Raw genomic sequence first — 19,983 nt, 5'->3', positions numbered from 1 at the left:
TGTAAGCACTCCGTAAATATTTGTTGAATGAATAGCCAGGAGAAATAGTTTCCTTCCTCAAAATTCATAGATGTACACAAAACACAAAGCTCTCCATTCCCATCTCCAGTTTATTATTTCTTATGTAAACATATATGATAGTTACATCCAACGAAAAAGGGAAAGGATTTTCTCTTATACAAAAAACAAAACAAAACAAAAAAACTACCTTTCCAAGATCTTTTACTCAAAAATGCAGTAAATGAAGAGGCTTAAGACAAACATTTTGCATTTTCCCCATCATATAGAAAAACAACCAACCAAAAGTGAATGTTTAAATGAATCAATTCAACACTTCACTTTGTCATGCCTGCATTTAAAAAATTTTTTTTCATTTTCCTGAAATTGTTTAAGCACATCATGCAAACAGACATTCACCTAGAAATGTTTTGAGATCACTCTGTGCTAAATGGGCAGGAATAAATAAATAAATAACCATCACTTTCACAAAACACCCCTTCCCCACACGCAAAAATCTCAAAGTGCTTACAAAAAATTTCACAAGAATCTTACAAGGCACACATAAAACTTAAACATAGTTCAACCATAATTCCGTTTTAATATCAAAGAGGAGTAATTCATAAAAAACAACAGCCAAAAAGCTTACTATTTGTTCACCCACCCCATCTGCATCCCTCCCCAACTAAATTTTATGTAGAAAGCAAAAATAGGAAAAATATTTCAAACACAAACGATTTCTGATAGAAAAATGTCTACAAATGGCCAATCATAGATCAAATGGGCAAGAAAATTTAGTATGGCACTATCATGTTCTCCAGTGGAAGAAAAACACTATTTGTTTTAGAAAATTTCTGTCTCTGAAGGAGTGCACAAATAGCGACATTCATAAAGACACCAAACTCTTTTTTGCTTTCCCCTCTCCTCTGTTCTCACGAACTCTGGAAGATTTCAATATAAAATCAGAGAATTTTAGACCTGGAAATGATATTACAAACGATCAAGATCAAAGTTATTATTTTGCATATAAATTTAAGAGCTCAAGAAGAGGTGACCTGTCCAATGATATAAATGGTGACCTGAGGTGTCATGAAGTTGGCTTTCTTATCAAATATGAGAGCTAGATTCTTTAAAGTCTCTCTCAGAGTTAAAATTCTATAGAAAATATATTTTTTTCACCAGTACCACAAAAAGGATAATTAACATTTGTAACAATCAACATGTGATTCCCCACAAAATTCTTATAAATGGTACAAAGTATGCTACATATTAAAATATGGAAGGGCTTCAACAGATACTAAATATAGCAGAAATGCTACATAAAGCTGAGGTGAGTAGAAGAGGAATAGAACATCTTGAAAATAGGATGCATCCAGTCGGGCTTCTTTACTAAAAGTGGTTCCTGTTTAGAAAATATGACTTGCCCTGCAATATATTTTAATCTGCTTTATGACAACGAAGTTTTGTGTAACATGGAGACAAGGATATTGGAGAGCAATGGCTCATAACACAATCTGAAATATTACTATAAGTAAAATAACCATATGGTTATGGTTTTGCTTTTGGCACATTTCTGGAAATATAGCCGAAAACTACAGATGGCTAAGCTTTTTGTCAACATATAGTAAATACAAATTGCATGAATGTTAATGACTATTAATAATTAAGAGAACACTAATAGATATCCATGTTTAAACTGTTCATCTAGTGATAACAAGAAAATTACTATGTATTGACAATTTGGAAAGAAAAGGGAATGACTACTGACACACACAAAATGGATGAATCTCAAAGGGCATGCTAGTTGAAAGAAGCATCTCAAAAGAGCTCATACTATGATTCCATTTATGACATTCCAGAAAAGGCAAGATATACTGATGAAGAACTGTTAGCAGGATTTAGAGTTAGGAGGAGGAACTAGCTACAAAAGGGCAGCATAAAGGAGTTTGCGGGACCTGGGGGGTGATAGAATGTTATGTATCTTGATTACAGAGGTGCTTGCATAAATCTATATATGTGTTAAAATTCCTGAAACTATATTCCTAAAACAAATCCTTTAGCAGATGGGATCACTGTTCAAGAAAGGAAATGAGCAATGAGAAGGAGCTAGATATGGGAAGTGTTCCTCTTACTTCAGAGATGTCTGCTATGTGTTTTGAGCATACCATTCCTATTACCTAGAAAACTGACAAAGGTCAGCTTTACTATATGTTAACTAAAAGATAAAAGAGTCACCCAGCTGACATGGCTCAGTGATTGAGTGTTGACCTATGAACCAGGGGCACATGCCTGGGTTGTGGGCTCAATCCCCAGTATGGGATAGCAGGAGGCAGCTGATCAATGTCTCTCATCATTGGTGTTTTTATCTTGCTCTCCCTCTCCATTCCTCTCTGAAGTCAATAAAAATGTATTTAATAACAACAACAAAAGTGAAACAAATACACACACACAAAAAGCTGGGATTTCTAAAAGTAATTTTTTAGAGCTTCAAGCCAATGGTATTTTACTGGCCACAAATTATTAGATGCCACTGCATTAAATAAAATCAAGACACTTGGGCCTATTGAATAATTTATAAAATATGTATACTAACAAACCATAAAAATAATATTTTAAGAAATGTATAAGGAAATTCTGCTATTCCCAAGTGAATATAAATTGTGATCTTTTACATTTTATAACAACAGGTACCTTGGTGTTTAGTTTGCAATCCAAAAGCAGTAGGTTAAAAAATTTACTAGTCCTATCTGATTTTAAAGTGACTAATAATGGATCATAGGGTATTTTGAAATTTATCTTTCCATTATCTTAATTCATTAGTTATTACATGGCCAGATTATTTTTTACACTTCCATCAACTACATAGATATTCAAAATCTGAATATGGAAATTCTGCTGGATCCACTGTTATTAGAATCAATAATATGTAAGAGAAGAATAATCTATCTCTAGAGGTATACTATTGGGACTTATATAACACAAGATGTGAGATGGCGTTCCATCAGCTTTCTCATGTCTCCCACACTTTGGGACTCTTAGTGTAAGTTTCAGAAAGAATAATGGGTAGGCAGACCACAAATAAGACCCAAAGATGAAGAGGAAAACAATATCACAAATGCTACATTTCTAAAGAAAGACTTGCCTAACATAGCTTCCATAGCAAGGTTTAATTCTACTTATAACAGATTTTGTTGGTGGAGATCACGGATAGGTATTTTTTCACCACTGTTCCGACCATGCACAGAGGTGACATGCTTTTTGAGGGCAGATTTGTGCTTGAAATCCATGTCACAACACTGGCATTTGTATGGCCGATCCCCACTATGTATGTTCAAGTGGTCCTGCAACGTGCTTTTAGCAGTAAATGTCTTCAAGCACACAGAACACTGGAAGGGCCGTATGCCCATGTGCCCTCGAATGTGCCGGTTGAGATTTTTCTTCTGTGTAAAGGTTTTCCCACACTGTAAGCACAAGAACAGTTTATGCATCTTAAGGTGGCGCAGATAGTTTTCAACATGAAGAAATCCTCGTGGACACCTGGGGCACTGGTGCCTCAATGAATAAACGTCTTCCAGGTTCTGAATCTCATTGGCTGTCCCATGACTTCCTTCAATATTCCCACAAAATGAGCCCTGATCTTGATTCCCAGGAACTTCTGCCACTCTGCTCTCAACGGTAGAATTGATCAGTGAATGCTGTGTTTCCGAGAAATACATGCTTGCTTTTGAAGAAGTACAAGGCTGTGAAAACTGCTCATTCTCTACACCATCGGAATTTATAGATTCCACACGCAGGATACAAATTTCATTGTCTTTAAAACCTAGATCAACTGAAGAGAGCTCTGGTGACTTCATTTCCTGTCTCTCTGACGTCAAGCTCTCTACTGTAGATGGCAACACACTGCTTTCCTCTTCTTTAACGTGGAAATCTATGTTCACAGGACTATCTTCTGAAATTTCAATGATCTCACAGTCTTTATCTGTATTTTCGTCCTCATTTTTAACATCTGGGTTAGAGGACTGACACAGGTCGGTGTGTTGGTGGTTGTTTTTCATAGAAAGGTCAATCTCCAGGTATCCTGACAAAGCTTCTGTACACTTTTCCACAATGTGAACCATCTGAAGGTAACTAGCAGCAGTCAAGTATTTCAAAAGCTCTTTCCTTTTCACTTCAAGCGCTCCGGTATAGCAGGAGAGCAACAATTTCCTGCCAACTTCTGCACTCTGCAAGATGGTAATTCTGACATGTTTTGATTGTGTGAGCAAAAACTGATCTCTCATGAAAGTGGAGCAAGCAGCTAGTATCACCTTGTGCCCCTGGAACTCGGTGTCATTGATATAAATGGATACATCACAAAATAAATTCTGCTGTCTCAAGAGATTCATTTTCTGCAAGACTGCATCTCCTTGCTGTTCAAACTGGAAGTGCAGAACATCAGACTCTGCAGCCATGGTCAAAATCTAAGCAAAATATAATACAGACACTGATGTAAGGATAGGAAATGGTTTCCTACACTGTGCTAGTAAGAACAAACAAAATTTTAAAATCCCAAACCTGAACTGGGTAAAAGAATACTCACTCAAATTTTAATCCGGGTGCTAAGAATAAATTCCAGAAAACTAAATCTCAAAATCCAGAAAAATTAAAATGCATTTCTCTCTGATCTCTTGGCACATTTTTCATATTTTTACTAACAGCACTTATATTGAATTGTACTTATCAGTTTCTATGTTTTTCTCCTCGGCTAAATTTATGTGTCTTATATTGTTAATGCCCATTACTAAATGGATTTAAGTCTCCCAAATTAGAGACCTTAATGTAATCTCCAAACTTTAGACTCCCCATCAGAACTGCAGGACTTTATTCGGTTCACCTGGACCACTGCCATGTCTTCCAAAAGTTCTCCTGAAACCGGCCTTTTATATTTCAAACTACCCTCCTGAGTGCCATCAAAATTGACATCTTTTAAAACTTTTCTTTTTCTCCTCTCTCTACCTACGGGACAGCCTAACATCCTTAGCAAATAAAAAGTCACTCATGATTTGGCCCTAAGCATCTTTATAGCTTTATCTTTCCTCTACTCTTTTTCATGGAAGTTTCTTTGATAGTATTCAGATTTTCTCCACTGCCCAGGCCAGAAGACCCCCGAAAGCTCCTTTGCACAGGTTACGCTCGCCCTTCCAGTTACTTTTCCCAGCTAGCGATTTAACTCCTTTAAGGCCTAAATCAAGTAAGACTTCATAGGCTCCTCCTGTCTCCCCCTTAAGAGTCGGTTGCTTCCAGAGCATCACGACCCAGCGGCCACGGTGCCTCGTTCAACCCAGTTCCTGCAGCGAACGCTGGGGACCGGCACGGGGCACGGAGCGGGAACCGCTTAGGGGGCGTCTGGGGAACCGAGTCTGGATTCCCGCGGCCGGGAGGATCCGCCAGGCTGCCACAGGTCTTCCTGAGCCAAGTGGCAGGACCGAGGCCCTGCCGACCAGGTGGAGGCAGGCCCAGTCCCGCCACTGCCGGCAGCACCCGCTGCCGCCCCTCCCCTCCTCCTCCTCCTCCTCCTCCTCCTCCTCGGGCCTCCCCACCTAGTCTCCCTGGCGCTCACTCACCCACTCCGAAAACCAGAACCGACGTTTCCGCAGCAGAGCCCGGACCGGAAGGCGGACTTAGTCTGAAAGGAAATACATCCGGTGTCAACCACCTTTATCCCTCAGGGGGCGGGCGGAGCATCCCGGAAGAACATTCGGGGACATCTTCCCTTCCTACTCCCCCCGCCCCTGCGGAATGACGGAGAGACGCCCGATTCCTGCAAATAAATCCCCTCTCTCCGGTCCCTGTATCCCTGCGGGAGCCAACTCCCCTTCTGAGTTCTCCCCGACCTCCGGATTGTGAAGTTAGGGTACAGTTAAGGTGACCAGATTAAAAAATCGGGACTTTTTTAAAACGCCATGGGACGCGGGACAAGTTGTTAAGAATCGGGACTGGCGGGAACTGCCTTGAATTAGCTGGCTCTTAGTTGGTAGCCTGTCAAACCTTCAGGCTGCCTTCATCGTTGCAGTTATCATTCCAGTTATTGAAATCTGCGCCCTATCTAAGCAGAGGTATTTAGGGCAGTGCCTTACTGATCTTTACAGTCCCCAAGGCTAGCACTGAGTAGGTATCCAAGTATTTGCCAAATGAAGGAATTTCTGAACCAGTTCTTAAAAGCATTTGCTTTACCCCTTCGTCAACAGGCTCTCCTTTAAGTAACTGACCCTAGAAACAATTTCTGGTTAACCCATATTTGGTTCTGAAGCCAAGCTCAGCATAGTTTATTAATATGTGTTTTAAAGAATACAAATGAAGAAAGCATTCCTGTATTCAAATTCAAGCAATTGAAAAGGAAAGGAGGGGAGAAAAAAATAAACCACTCACACCAGAGCTTTAATTGTCACACTTTTATTAAGGAAACTTCCCCATAATAAGTGAAGAGGTAGTTCATAGTATGTCTAACATACAACAGGTTTAGAACAGCTATTCACCAGCTGAAATAAAATGTTCTAGGTGGTTGTTTGTTTGTTTTTAGGACAGTATTTAAAAGTAGTGACACTGGTCACCCTCCACTTACAGATTTTCTAAAAAAGAAACTAAAACAAGTTAAAACCACATCTGATTTACCTCAGAGCTGCTTCAGTTTGGAGTTTGTCTTTAAAATTAAATAATAAATAAATAACTGTGATACAGTATCTTTTTTAAACCAACTACGGTAAAGAGTGTTCTCCCCTTTTTAGTTTTCCTGGGGATCCATGAAATACAAAATGCTGAGTAACGAGGGTTTTTAAAAACCTTCCTCTATAAAACGTACTTGAAATCAATAACTACACCGCTTTGCAATACAATCTAAGAAACATGTATAAACAAAGGAGAAAAGTAAAATCCCACCAAAATTAAGAAAATGTCTCAGAAACAGAACACCTCCCCAAGCAAGAGGTTTGCAATACAAAAGGTGAGAACTGTAGCTTTTACAGATATAAAACCATCTAGATGCTGATTTTAAGTGATCAAAAAAGGCAAGGCAGTTTCCTTTATTACTCCTACTATAAAATCAAATCGACATCTTAGCTCCCGAAGACTACACAAAACTGTAAGATCTGTGAGAGCAGGGATCCTTGCAATCTTACCTTCATGTCCTCATCATCTAGCATGGTGCCTGGCAACAGTAGGTGCTCAATAAATATTTCTTGAATGAATAGATGAACCCAGAAACAGTCTCCACACAAAGAGACCAATCTTTTTTGAACCCCTGATTTTTAGTCTTCAAACCAGTAACAAAAACAGGACATGAATATAAACAAAGGAAGCACTCCAACATGAAATTTCCATGATAAAATGATGTTCAAAGGAAATAGTGAATTGTTGGTTAACATGATAATGTCTCACTGTTGCACAGAATTAAGTCAGATTCACATATAAATGTATCAATTTATAACAATTTTAAGAATTCCCTGACTACTCAAGTCAAACTTAATTTTTGGCTTATCTGTATATGCACTCTCAGCTCAAATAGGAAAACAAAATCCTGATGGAAATGAAACACTGTTTCCAGACAAAATCAGTTTCACATTTAGATCCTTCTTAGATTTATTCTTACTTGTCCTTTTCCTCCCTAATACCCAGCAAATCAGTCACTTGACTGGGAAGAATGTAATATTTATTCTAACTAAAAAATAACTAACAAAAATAAATCCTGTGATATTTTGTTTGCAAAATCCAGGCTGTCTTAGAAAGCCAATAGGGATTCACAAAGGTGAGTTTTTTGCTAATGTATTATTGATTATGTACTAAATCTTTTTAAGCCAAGGGGTAGTGAGAAAAAATGAAGAGACATTAGCTCATATTTAGTCACTTGTCTTATTTGGCTAACCTTGGCCAGGCCACCTCTTTGGGCTATGAATACCCCAACTTAAAAAAAAAAAAAAAAAAAAAAAAAAAAAGAGGTGGAGTAAATTATCTCCTAAGACTCTCTAAGGATTCTAACACTTCTATTACCTATGTCTAACTCATGGGTCAGAAACTAATAAGATTCAAAATTTTATTTCTGAACTACAACACACACTTGTTGTGTTTTACCATATTGGAAAATCAACTTTTGTATTAGTGATCTATCAAACATAGCAAGGTGGGGCTATAGGAATATCTGAATGCAAAAGCCTGGTTGCTCATTCCGAGACCCCCTTTTTTCATCCTTTTTAGAAATAAAGGTATATGAGAAAATGAGAATTCAGAGACTCTTAGAGTACATTGAACAAAACTCTGAAGCCCAAACACCTTTCCGATGGCTAAACACCTCTTTGATAGCTAACCTCTAAAGCAGAGTCCAAATGCTGACTCCTACATAGTTTCTTTTAAGAGAAACGATTATACTTTAAGCACATTTTAAGCATGCTAGGAGCACCAACAAATAATTTACACATGAATAATAAGCATTTGGCTTCTTTTGAGGAAGGCCTCTCAAGTTAAATTGTAGTACAAATGTACTTCTATCCTCTGTACTTCTATGCTCCTCATGGCATACTTAACTGTGCCTGCAGGTGTTGTCGGAAAGATTGTACTCTTGTCTATGTGAACAATTCAGTGACATAAAGTTGGACCATAATGCTTTTGAAAAGAATGAACAACTTAAAATACTTCTTTATAGCCAGTTCCAAGAAAAGTACAAATGGTAGGGAGTCATTCATTCATCTGACCAGACATAGATGAATTATAAATAGGCAACCAGAAGTTCTATCACATATTCAGGCCAATAGCAACATCACTTTATAGCTTAGCCTATTTTCTGCCAAAGAAAAATATCATTCACTTCTCTCAGCATAGCATTCATTAGTGGACTGCAGGTGATGTTATTAACTTGTTGGTACCTTCAGAATGTGTCCAGTGAAAAGCCTACAATGTGTCAGTCTAAAACATAAGTCAATGTTAGGTAGACAAATGGAATACTCCTTGGGAAAGGAAGACAGGCGTCACAAGATAATTCAAAACAGAAAATGGGAGAGGGCAAAAGGAAGGCTAGACCACTCCAAGTGGTAAGTTGCCTTGTCTGTTAGTACTTTGATTCACTCTACAACCTGCACAGAGACTTTGTAGAAGTCAAACTAGCAAAATCTCTCCTAAAAAAACCCAAAACTCAGACTATTGCCACGTTTTCAGTCATTTCTAGTTTTGAGCATAGAGCCCCTGTTCAATTCACACAAGTACTATCATTTCTTAAGTTCAGGACAGCTTGGGCCAGTTTACCTGCATCCAGGACCTGTGTTGCATCAGGCTGTGGCTGACACCCTTTGGAGTCTGTCACTGTCGTACATGCAAAAGAATCAAAATCCACTGTGAGGTCTTGCACATTTCTCTCATTGGCATTATCAAAGCTGTTTTTGCCATGCAGCTGTTTAAGGTGTTTCCTCAAAACTGGCTTATGTGCAAAAACCATGTCACAATAGTTACACTTATGGGGCTTATCTCCACTGTGAAGGTTAAGATGATCCTGTAAGGAACACTTCTGAGAAAAGGTTTTCCCACAGATCTTACACTGGAAAGGTTTAATGCCGGCATGCACACGCATGTGTCGATGAAGGTTGCCTTTCTGGGTAAACGTCTTGCCGCAGAGTAGACACATAAAGAGTTTGTGCATTTTTAAGTGGTTGGCGTAGTTCTCCAGGTGACGGAACACCCTGGTACACTTTGGGCATTGGTGATGCCACTGTAGGCCTTTGTCTACACCTCGAATGTTAGGCCCAAAGACATCTTTTGAGGCCAAGACGATGTTATCACTGCCTGCATAAGAGAGGGCATAATTGTGGAGATGGTTTTGTTCTATTTCACTTACTCTGTTTTCCACAGTTGAATTTATCAGGGAGTGCTGGGGCTCTGATGAATGTAAAGCAGTGGGTTCAGAAGAAATAAACTGGTTCTGATCTTTCTTACTTCTAACCTCTGAGACATCCCCAATAGATTCTACCTTAACAATCTGAATATCACTGTCCTCCATATCCATACTGTCTTCAGATGGATGAATGCAAGGTGAGTCTTGCTTTGGGGAGCCTCTGGCATCTCCCTGCTGTTCTTTTGACTGGGGAGAAGCACTCTGTGGTTCACATCCCTCTTTACTATCCATTGCTTGTTTTGGCTTTATAAACTTCCACAAGGCCTGTGTGCACCGCTCTACAATGTGGCTCATCTGAAGAAAACTCGCAGCAGTCAAGTAATTTACCAGTTCCATCTCGGGGAATTCCAGCACACCACTATAACAGGATAAGAGCAATTGTCTCCCCACTTCGGAACTCTGCAATATGGAGATTTTCACCTCTTGGGAATCATTCAGTAAAAACTGGTCTCTTAAGAAGGGGGAACCTGCAGCAAACACAATTTTATGCCCCTGCACCTCAATATCATCTATGAGCACTGTAACATCACAAAATTTATTCTCTTCTCTTAATTTGTTCATTTTTTGTAACATTGAATCTCCATAATTTTCAAACTTGAAGTGAAGGAGATCTGATCTTTCAGACATTTTGGCAGACCTAAAGAACAGAAATGTAAAAAGGATGAATTGAAGAAAATTCAAACAATGAAGAAACCTGAGTTTTCTTTCCAAAACCAAATCTGTGTTATCATATCTGTTTGTATGTATCCAAATGAAATTTGTCTGGAAAGAGGAAACAGTACCACAGCTTTCAAAGGCTGTTGAAAATTACTCCATGTCAACATCAGCGTCAACTGTACCTAAGGAGTGGACTTGTATCAGTATGAATAGCTTGGCATTCATTCAACTTTTAAAGATACAGGAATAGTACACGAGTTACTCCGTGAGCATTTTTTTTGCCTTCTCAAATGAGAGTTCTTTCAGATTTCAAAAAGAAATGAAAATATCCCAACAAGCAATAATGACATAACTATTTTCTTTTGCATGACACTGTGAAGCTACTTTAAAGTCTAAACACTGCTCTTTTGCTTTGTATTTTAAAGAATTGCAGTGACATTGCTTGCCCCATTCCTGGGTAAACCGTCTTCTGTTTAAAAGGACGTGTATTTATTCATACAAGTATTTCTACAATAAAATGAAAGTTACAGACCTAAAGGGATAATGTATATCCTGTGCACTGGACAAATCTAATTTTCTCTTGAGAAACATTTCTTGATATAGAAAGAAGATAAAATATCTGATATAGAAAAAACATAAGCCACTTGGTGGGAATTTGAGTAAGCGTAAATATATAATTAATTTTTACTGGACTCTGGTCTTTCTTCTTTGCCCAAATTTATACAATACATCATATTCATCAACTGGACAACTAGAACTGACTCATACGTGTTCTTTGGCTTCCTGGTTCTATTCCTTTTAATCCAACTCCTACATCAGCAAGTGACACCTTTAGAAAACACAGATCTAATTATATGCAACCCCTACCTAAAGTCCTATGACTGCTCACTGTCTTGTGGATAAAGACTAACCTTTTGAATATAAACTGATTAAGTAAACTAATAATTAAGATAAATATTGGCATACAACTTTAACTTGTCATTTTTAAAAAGTAAAAAGGTGTCTTTGCCATAACTCTCTGCATATTTGTCCCTTTATAGAGCAATTCCTTTGGAAAAAAGTCCCCATATTCTGATTCCATACTCTCCAAATAATTTTCTAGTAACTTGGCTTCCTGTGTGTATCTCTAAAAGGAAGGGTGAATTAGCTATGCCACCAGCCATTGTAAAAATAGTAAACTGGCATTCTCTGTCTATATACCAGTCTCCTGTGAGAACAGTAGAGTACCACCTGTACCTTGAAAAAAAGCTCTATAGTTTCAGTCCATCAATAAATTCATCTTGAATTTTGAACATTCATCAACTCTGTAGTTGAGAACCAGCTGCTCTTGGCCACATCTGGATCCTAAAGCCCACTCTTTATAATTTTATCTTCTATAACATTGACCTGCAAAGGTTCATAGAACACCAGCTCCTGAAGGCAAGAGTCTAAGTCTTTTTTAAAAAATATATATTTTATTGATTTTTTTTTTTAACAGAGAGGAAAGGAGAGGGATAGAGAGTTAGAAACATTGATGAGAGAAACATAGATCAGCTGCCTCCTGCACACCCCCTACTGGGGATGTGCCTGCAACCAAGGTACATGCCCTTGACTGGAATTGAACCTGGGACTCTTCAGTCTGCAGGTCAACACTCTAGCCACTGAGCCAAATTGATTAGGGCAAGAGTCTAAGCCTTATATTGCTCAGTGCCTGGTGCATGATAGCACTCTACTGACTTCAAGTCTTAGCACAGTTATTTCTTTAGTCTAGAACACTATTCCTAGCCAATTCTGACTTCTTTATTTCCCTCATCCTTTAGACTAACAGTTTTCTCTACTGAACTTATTGCTTGGTACTTCTATCATAACATTTAAAATCATTTATTAAGTACTTGTTCCTTCCCCTCCAAACTGCAAGCTTCACGGTATTGCACAGAAACATCGCCATCCTATTCAACAGGCTAATGTTGGGAACATCCACCTTCTAAAGCCAAACACTTTTTCCTTTCACTTTAAATTATACTTATTGCAGCCAAAACTGGTTTGGCTCAGTGGGTAGAGCATTGGCCTGCGGACTGAAAGGTCTCGGGGTTCGATTCCGGTCGAGGGCATGTACCTTGGTTGTGGGCACATCCCCAGTAGTGGGTGTGCAGGAGGCAGCTGGTCGATGTTTCTCTCACATTGATGTTTCTAACTCTTTATCTCTCTCCTTTCCTCTCTGTGAAAAATCAATAAAATATATATATTTTAAAAATTATACTTTTTGCAGCCACATTACTGGTCAAACCCTCTTCTGTTCAAACTGGTGTGTTCTCCTGCCATCTAATACTGTACTGAATACACAGCAGTGCTCAGTTTGTGTTTGTTAAACCTATAGGATTTGTTTGGCAGTGGTAAGAAGGAAGAATTGCAGAAGCATTACAGGTCTGAGGCCATGAGAGCTTAGGAAGGAATGAAAATGGGAATATAGAGCAAAGAAAAATAACAAAAGGTATTTCATAAAACTTGGTAATTTACTGGACACAGTGAATGAAACAAGGAATGTGTGAAAGGTCTAAGTGTACAGGTTCAGCTAAATGAAACTGTCATTGAAAGAAAGGTGATATTTAGGAGGAAGAACTGGTATATATATATATATATATATATATATATATATATATATATATATTCACACACATTATACTTTATTAATTTTTTTCAGAGAAGAAGGGAGAGGGATTGAGAGCCAGAAACATCAATGAGAGAGAAACATGGACCAGCCGCCTCCTGCACACTCCCTACTGGGTATGTGCCCACAACTAAGGTACATGCCCTTGACCAGAATCAAACCCGGGACCCTTGAGTCCACAGGCCGATGCTCTATCCACTGAGCCAAACTGACTAGGCCTGGTACAGGTATATTTACAAAAATATACATAAGATGTAAAGAAGCAAATATTGCATCAGAGAAAATATGGTGAATATCAGATAAAAAGAAATAAATCTAGGAGATATATCAGTAAAGAAGCAGCAAAACTGTATTATCACTGGTCAGTGTTAGCAAATACAGTAGCTTAATATATTCCTTCTGGAAAGAATGAATGTCCCAATTGAAAAACAGAATTTTAAAAATGGCTATTGTTTCAAGCAACCAAACAAAAGGGCATTCATTTTTAGAGTTTAGCTAGTCCTTAATCCACCCTCTGATCAGTATTTTCCCACTCACACCCCAAAATGGGCATTCACTACTTCCATCTGCAGTGTGACAGTATTCACAATACTTTATTTAGACAACTATCCTCAGGGATCATTGTTCCTTGTAGCTCCAAAGACGACGAGCTGGAAGTTTCCTTTACTTACTCCTACCCATCAGTCTCAATAAACTTACCAAGAGGAGCAGCCAAAGAGGCATTCAGGAAAGTGCTTGCATTGAATAAAAAAGACATTTCATTCTGTTTAAGAAGTTTTCAGTAATATGTGTCAGCCCACTCTATTGTTTCCCTTTGATAAACTCTTATTTCCAGGCCACACTTTATCCCTTAATTGTTTCCTGTCACCAGTTTCTCTTTCCAATAGACTGTTAATTATTTGAGGGCAAAAATCAAGTGCTACTTTTTTACACATATCATTCAATAAAACACAGCAGAATAATAAACTCTTAATGTTCCCTATGAAATTATTATTGAGTGCTCTGGGGAAAATTTCTTATGAGGGTTTATGTCTAAAATACTTCTGATAATATAAAACTAAGTTTTAAACAAGCCTTTTTTTTTTTACTTTTTAAAAATGACAAAATGAAAGGAAATAATGGTGTTTCTTATAAACTGGCTTAATTTTATTTAAGAATTAAGAATTAAAGAAATGGTAGTTAATCTTTACAGAAACCTTGCTATATACCAAGTATAGGCTAAGTGCTTTACCAATATCTACCCATTTAATCCTCAAAAAGGTACGGTAAGTATTATTATTACCCCAAACTTACATATGTGGAAACTGAAGCCTGGAGAACATAAATAACCTCCTCAACTTAAGAGAGGTAGAAAGTGTTAAATATTAGAATGGAACTTGTGCCCAAACTTTGTGATGCCAAAATGTGTCAAACAACTAGGCCTGCTGAAGTGTTATAAGTATAATGTTAATTGTGGAACTATTCAGATTTCCCTTATGTCCATTCAGATGGATGCTTATGATTTATATGCTTTTGTGTATTTAGTTCAATAAAAGGCTGTTTAAAAACTAAAAGTACAACTTAAAGTCAAATCTGTGTCAAGTCTACAGACCTTAATTGTAAGTGATTTATGTATTAGTCTTATCCTTGATTGTATTTTATGCCCTAACCCTTGTTTTATCTTGCCTTTTCACCTATTTTAATTGTTATATTTCCATCTTTGTATATTTACCTTTTTGCAAATAAAACAGAGAATGAAAATTACAAATATATTTGATTTATGGAGTCCCCAATTGTAGTTAACATGTAAGTATAGTAATTATTCATAATTTTCATAAAAATCACTCCTATAATTCTAGATTATGGCAGAGCTTCTAGTAACTGGAAGAAATAACTGAGCAGGTAGAATTGGTTACCACATCCTGTTGATTCTTTCCTCAGAATGATTTCAAAATTCTCTCTATTCTTTTTTAAAAATATATTTTTATTGATTTCAGAGAGAAAGGAAGAGAGAGAAACATAAATGATGAGAGAGACTCATTGATTAGCTGCCTCCTGGATGCCCCCAATTGCGGACAGGCCCGCAACCTGGCAGACCTGACAGACCTGACAGGAAATCAAACCATGATCTCCTGGTTCATAGGTTGATGTTCAACCACTGAGTCATACCGGCTGGCTGTCTCTGTCTGTCTCTTATTATTATCATTGCCATAGTTCTGGTCCTAATCATCTATTGCTTAGATTACTTCAATTAAATCTGAATTCTAACCGAAACTGGTTTGGCTCAATGATAGAGAGTCGGCCTGCAGACTGAAAGGTCCTGGGTTCGATTCCGGTCAAGGGCATGTACCTTGGTTGCGGGCACATCCCCGGTAGGGTGTGCAAGAGGCAGATGATCGATGTTTCTCTCTCATCGATGTTTCTAACTCTCTATCCCTCTCTCTTCCTCTCTGTAAAAAATCAATAAAATATATTTTTAAAAAATCTGAATTCTACCTACCCTGTTTCCCCGAAAATAAGACAGTGTCTTATATTAATTTTTGCTCCCAAAGATGCGCTAGGTCTTATTTTCAGGGGATGTCTTATTTTTCCATGAAGAAGAATATGGTACACATTTATTGTTAAATGAAAATAAAGGACATTTATTACCTGTATACGGTACGGTAGTACGGTAGTTGTCAACACAAACCAGACAAACTGTGAATCCTACAGTATCAAGAATTTACTCATTTATTCAATGACAATCATGCCATCATCTTCTGGAACATCATCATAACAATCCAATTCCTGAATTTCCTGGTGAATTTCTTGTGACTCCATTTCTTTCAGAATCAGTAGACCAAATCTCTCATGTTTAGCGTAGAGGGGGCCTTATTTTTGGGGGGATGCCTTATATTTCACTCAGAAGGAAACCTGTAAATAGGTCTTATTTTCAGAGGATGTCTTATTTTTGGGGAAACACGGTAGTTTCCATTAGCAAATTTTGAGTGACCTATTTCTCAAATATTAATGTAATTCTCACTTAAGATCACTTTCGCTTTGTTTCTCTCCCCCCCGACCCTCCTTATTATTCTACAAAACATTTACAGAAATACATCATTTCTGGAAAAATTTTGAACATTATAAAGTAAAAGTCCCCTTTCCCAACTACCTTTTACTCAGTACTCAGTTTGTTCTAAGTTTGGTCCTCAATGACTCTCCCTACCCCCATTTAAATTTTTTAGTTGATTTATTTTAAAGAGAGGAAAGGAGGGAGGGAGAGATTTGTTGTTCCATTTATTTATGCGTTCATTGATTGATTCTTCTATGTGCTCTGATCTAACCAGAGATGGAACCCACAACCTTGGCGTTCCATGATGGTCTAACCCAGTGTCGGAAAACTGTGACTCTCAGGATAGGGGCTTAATCACAAGGAACAACAACAGCCTATAATTATTGGAATCGAGAGTCTAGGTCAGTGGTTGGCAAACTCATTAGTCAACAGAGTGGCAAACTGCGACTCCTTCCCCATTTTAAAAACAACACTTCTGTATGCCTACCCACAGAAAAATAAAAAATTATGTTTCTCAGACATAAAGTACACATATTGTTTGCAGCTTTCTTTTCTCATTTATTGTTTTTGAGACCTATATATGATGCATAATTATAGACCTAGTTCATTTTTTTTAAAACTGTTATATAGAAGTGGGAAAGTTACTTAACTACTTGCTTTAATTTTCCACCAGTCTTTTGTAAGGATTCACAAAAGAATAACAGTAAATATAACCTTCACAGCTTAGTCCTTGATTTTTTCTTGTGTTTTATTTTTTTCAATGCTTACTTCCTCAGAAAGCCTGTCTGGTATCTCAATGCTTTATTACAGTCTCTATTTAAAAACTCCTAAATCCTCACCCTCAAGACCAACCTTAACCAACCTTAGCCAAACTTACTCAAAATACTTGCCTTAGGCTATTACAGTATCAACTGAAATACATGATGGCTAAACTATTGCATTATCTAAATTCAATTACTCAAAAATAAGAATTTATGGAGAATGGTTCTAAGAAAAGTAGATGTGAAGGCAAAAAAACCTGTTAGTATGCTATTACTCAAGCAGATCAAGTTAGAAATGATGAGGACTGAACAGAGATGGTAATAATTATGAATGGAGAGAAGAAACAGAATTGAGAATTTTTCCAACCAATCAACCGATGAACTTGGTGACCAAGGGGATGGACAAAAGAGGAAATGTCAAGATGACACCAAGATATTTGGCTAGAGTGACTGGATGTCTTTAAGAGTGCCATTCAATAAGTTAGGAAATACTGGAGGGGATAATCATGGGTCTGGTCATAAAATGTTTAGTCAGAGGAGCCGGCATGACATCAAGGACTAGTTGGATATGAGTCTGAAGTTGAAGAGGAGACTAGATTATAGATTGTAAGTGATAGATGAAAGCGTGACATCAATTGACCTAATTGTGAAAGAAATGGACCTAAAATGGCACAGATTGAAAGAAGAGCTAAGACAGGAGGAAAGAAATAAAAAAGACAAAACCATAACAAATACAAAACCATTACTTACCTTCTTTTCAATCTGAACCTCTTTCCAAGCCTCTCCATTTTTACCAATGAGCTTACCTTTGTTTAAAATTTTCCCACTCCTTTGACTCCCATATTTAGTCACTGCTTACTTTAGTAGTATAAAGGTCTGGATTCTGGGGCCATATTTCCTAGAATCAAAACCCTGCTCAACCACTTATAGCTGTATGACCTGGGGCAAGGTATTTAGCCACTTCGGTGCTTCTGTATACCTAGTGTCAAATAGTAATATTACTTCATAAAGTTGTTATGGGAAATTGAATCCATTTTAAAGTAAATTAAATTTAAAAATCAAATTCATTAAAAAAAAAAAAAAGCTTAGAACAATACCTGGAATGAGCTCTATAAGCATTCCTTAGGTCAATTCTAGAAAACAAATAGAGCCTGTAAATTTTCTGTAGAAAAGCCTTCATATGTGGCCTTTTCTCCTCATTTAACAAACCAGTTGATAACCATTATTTCATATAACATCACCTTACCACTCTGCTGAAATTGTTTTTTGAAAGATCATTAATGATTTCTTAATACAAAAAATTCAATATTCCCCCCTCCCCTCCATTGTTCTAGTGGCTTCCTTCTGAATATCTCTTCTCCTGATTTCTGGACCTTTTTGGTTGTAGGAACTTTATATTTTTATACTTTGTCCCCTAAGACTGCTTCTGCTGCTATACTAACTACTACTTCATAATACACCCATTCCCCAAATTATTCCCTTCAATATCAATATCTTCCTGTTAACAACTATCCCCATAGCTTCCACCTCTATGCAGATGACTCAAACCTTTATCTCTTCAACTATACACTGGAAAGTTCCATTATACCCCACCCTCAAAAGCCAATTTATTATGGAGTCTTCACACCATTCACGATAGCACACTTGCTTCCTTTCTAGTAATACATTCATAACTCCATTTCAGGACTTCATTACTGCTCACTAGGCTGATATCATTACTCCTTAAAAAAACAACACACACACAAAACAAAACAAAACAACCTCCAATAAGTATGCCTAGATTTGCTACAGGGTTCAGAATCAGTCTATAGAAATTTCTATTCTATAGACTGATCTCCAGAATAATATGGCTTTCTACAGTGCAACTTTGACTTTATCATTCTCCCCCTTAAAATTCTGAAGACTATCCACCTCCTTTAGGATTGTACCTTTCACTACCTGGGGCTGGGACTATTTTCCCAATCTCAAATCTTAACTACACACAAGGATTTCTCCCCTCCCCCCACATACACCCCCATTCCCTCCTCTCCCCACACAAGTTATGCTCAGTCATCCTTCCAAAGCATTGCAACTGTTTCTTCTGCCTGAAAAGCTCTTCACTTGATGTTCAAGAAGTGTAATTCAGAGGTCACTTTCTTCAGCCTTCCCAGCCACTGCCCCTTGAGCAGTTCACCCATGTATGACTCATAATACATACTATATTGTAGGAGCACTTATTTGTTTGTATCTGGCTCCCAAACTTGACTATAAAAATTGGAACGATATCTTAAGGATCCCCAGTGCCTGGCACAGCACCAGGAACATAAAAGGTGCTGTAGCCAGTGGTAGCTGATGGGCAGGAAACCAGGGCAAAAGGATAACCTCATAGTGATGCCCGCGGGTTGGCGTCAAGGCCTTGCCAAAGCCTCAGCTCTGGCACTTCCTACAACAAGATGCCAGCGCCAGGCGTCCAAGCCCTCAGCCAGGACCTCGGCCGGGGTCGCAGCAGGAGGTCCTGGGAGCATCCTTCAACTCCCCGCTCCGGAGGAGGAAAGGGAAAGGGGCGGGGCGCAGCGGGGGCCGGGCCAAGGGCTCCTGAAGTCCCCCCGGGCCTAGGCCAGCCCCTCGGCCCCCATCAGGTCCTCGCCGATCGAGGGCCCCGAGGGGCTCCATCCTGAGAGACCCCGTACCCCTGCCCGGTCCTCTGGCCGCCGCCGCACTTACAGACCCAGGGGAAGGAAGGCCACGGTCAGTATCCGGCACCGCCAGGAGCTCCGGCCCCTCGGGGCTCCGGGATGGGGGAGGGGCGGGGAGCCCGAGCCAAAGGGGGACCCAACGGAACCGGAAGGGCAGCCCTCGCGGACAGGGACCACTTCCAGGTCCCATGGTCCTCTCCGCCAATCGGAAGGCTCGACAGGCGACGGGGCCGCCGGAGGGAATTTCCACACCGAGGGTGGGAGTGCGGGTCGAACGCTTTGGACTCCAGGGGCAAGCATTGACT

The 19,983-nt window shown here is 38.6% G+C and overlaps 2 protein-coding genes across 7 annotated transcripts; both read right to left on the bottom strand.

Annotated features, from left to right (window-relative positions):
• Positions 1-92: 92 nt before the first annotated feature.
• On the bottom strand, positions 93-19,792 carry ZBTB6 (zinc finger and BTB domain containing 6). 4 transcript variants are annotated; one of them, XM_084899970.1, is made up of 3 exons: positions 19,707-19,792; positions 5,601-5,662; positions 93-4,457 (listed from the first exon to the last, which is right to left on the bottom strand). In XM_084899970.1, the coding sequence occupies exon 3, from the start codon at positions 4,446-4,448 to the stop codon at positions 3,174-3,176; it is 1,275 nt and encodes a 424-aa protein (XP_084756096.1). In that variant the 5' UTR covers positions 4,449-4,457; positions 5,601-5,662; positions 19,707-19,792; the 3' UTR covers positions 93-3,173. The 4 variants fall into 4 exon arrangements, with proteins under 4 accessions (XP_084756096.1, XP_084756098.1, XP_084756097.1 ...); XM_084899972.1 differs by having other exon boundaries at positions 19,711-19,729; XM_084899971.1 differs by lacking the exon at positions 19,707-19,792 and adding an exon at positions 9,265-9,283.
• Positions 6,004-19,982, bottom strand: ZBTB26 (zinc finger and BTB domain containing 26). Of its 3 annotated transcripts, none has more exons than XM_084899967.1 (2): positions 19,707-19,982; positions 6,004-10,544 (listed from the first exon to the last, which is right to left on the bottom strand). In XM_084899967.1, the coding sequence occupies exons 1-2, from the start codon at positions 19,976-19,978 to the stop codon at positions 9,209-9,211; spliced, it is 1,608 nt and encodes a 535-aa protein (XP_084756093.1). In that variant the 5' UTR covers positions 19,979-19,982; the 3' UTR covers positions 6,004-9,208. The 3 variants fall into 3 exon arrangements, with proteins under 3 accessions (XP_084756093.1, XP_084756094.1, XP_084756095.1); XM_084899968.1 differs by having other exon boundaries at positions 19,711-19,963; XM_084899969.1 differs by having other exon boundaries at positions 19,104-19,822.
• Position 19,983: the final 1 nt, after the last annotated feature.

Source organism: Pipistrellus hanaki (genome assembly GCF_964339955.1).
Source record: "Pipistrellus hanaki genome assembly, chromosome: 11".
In the NCBI taxonomy this organism is placed as follows: Eukaryota; Metazoa; Chordata; class Mammalia; order Chiroptera; family Vespertilionidae; genus Pipistrellus; species Pipistrellus hanaki.
Note: the sequence above shows the minus strand (reverse complement) of the source record. Positions and strands in the feature narration are given on the sequence as shown.

Coding starts and splice junctions, on each gene's coding strand:
- ZBTB6 (XM_084899970.1), bottom strand. CDS start 4,448: ATGGCTGCAGAGTCTGATGTTCTGCACTTCCAGTTTGAACAGCAAGGA.
- ZBTB26 (XM_084899967.1), bottom strand. CDS start 19,978: ATGCTTGCCCCTGGAGTCCAAAGCGTTCGACCCGCACTCCCACCCTCG. Junction 10,545..19,706: donor GCCTTCCTTCCCCTGGGTCT/GTAAGTGCGGCG, acceptor TCTGTTCTTTAG/GTCTGCCAAAATGTCTGAAA.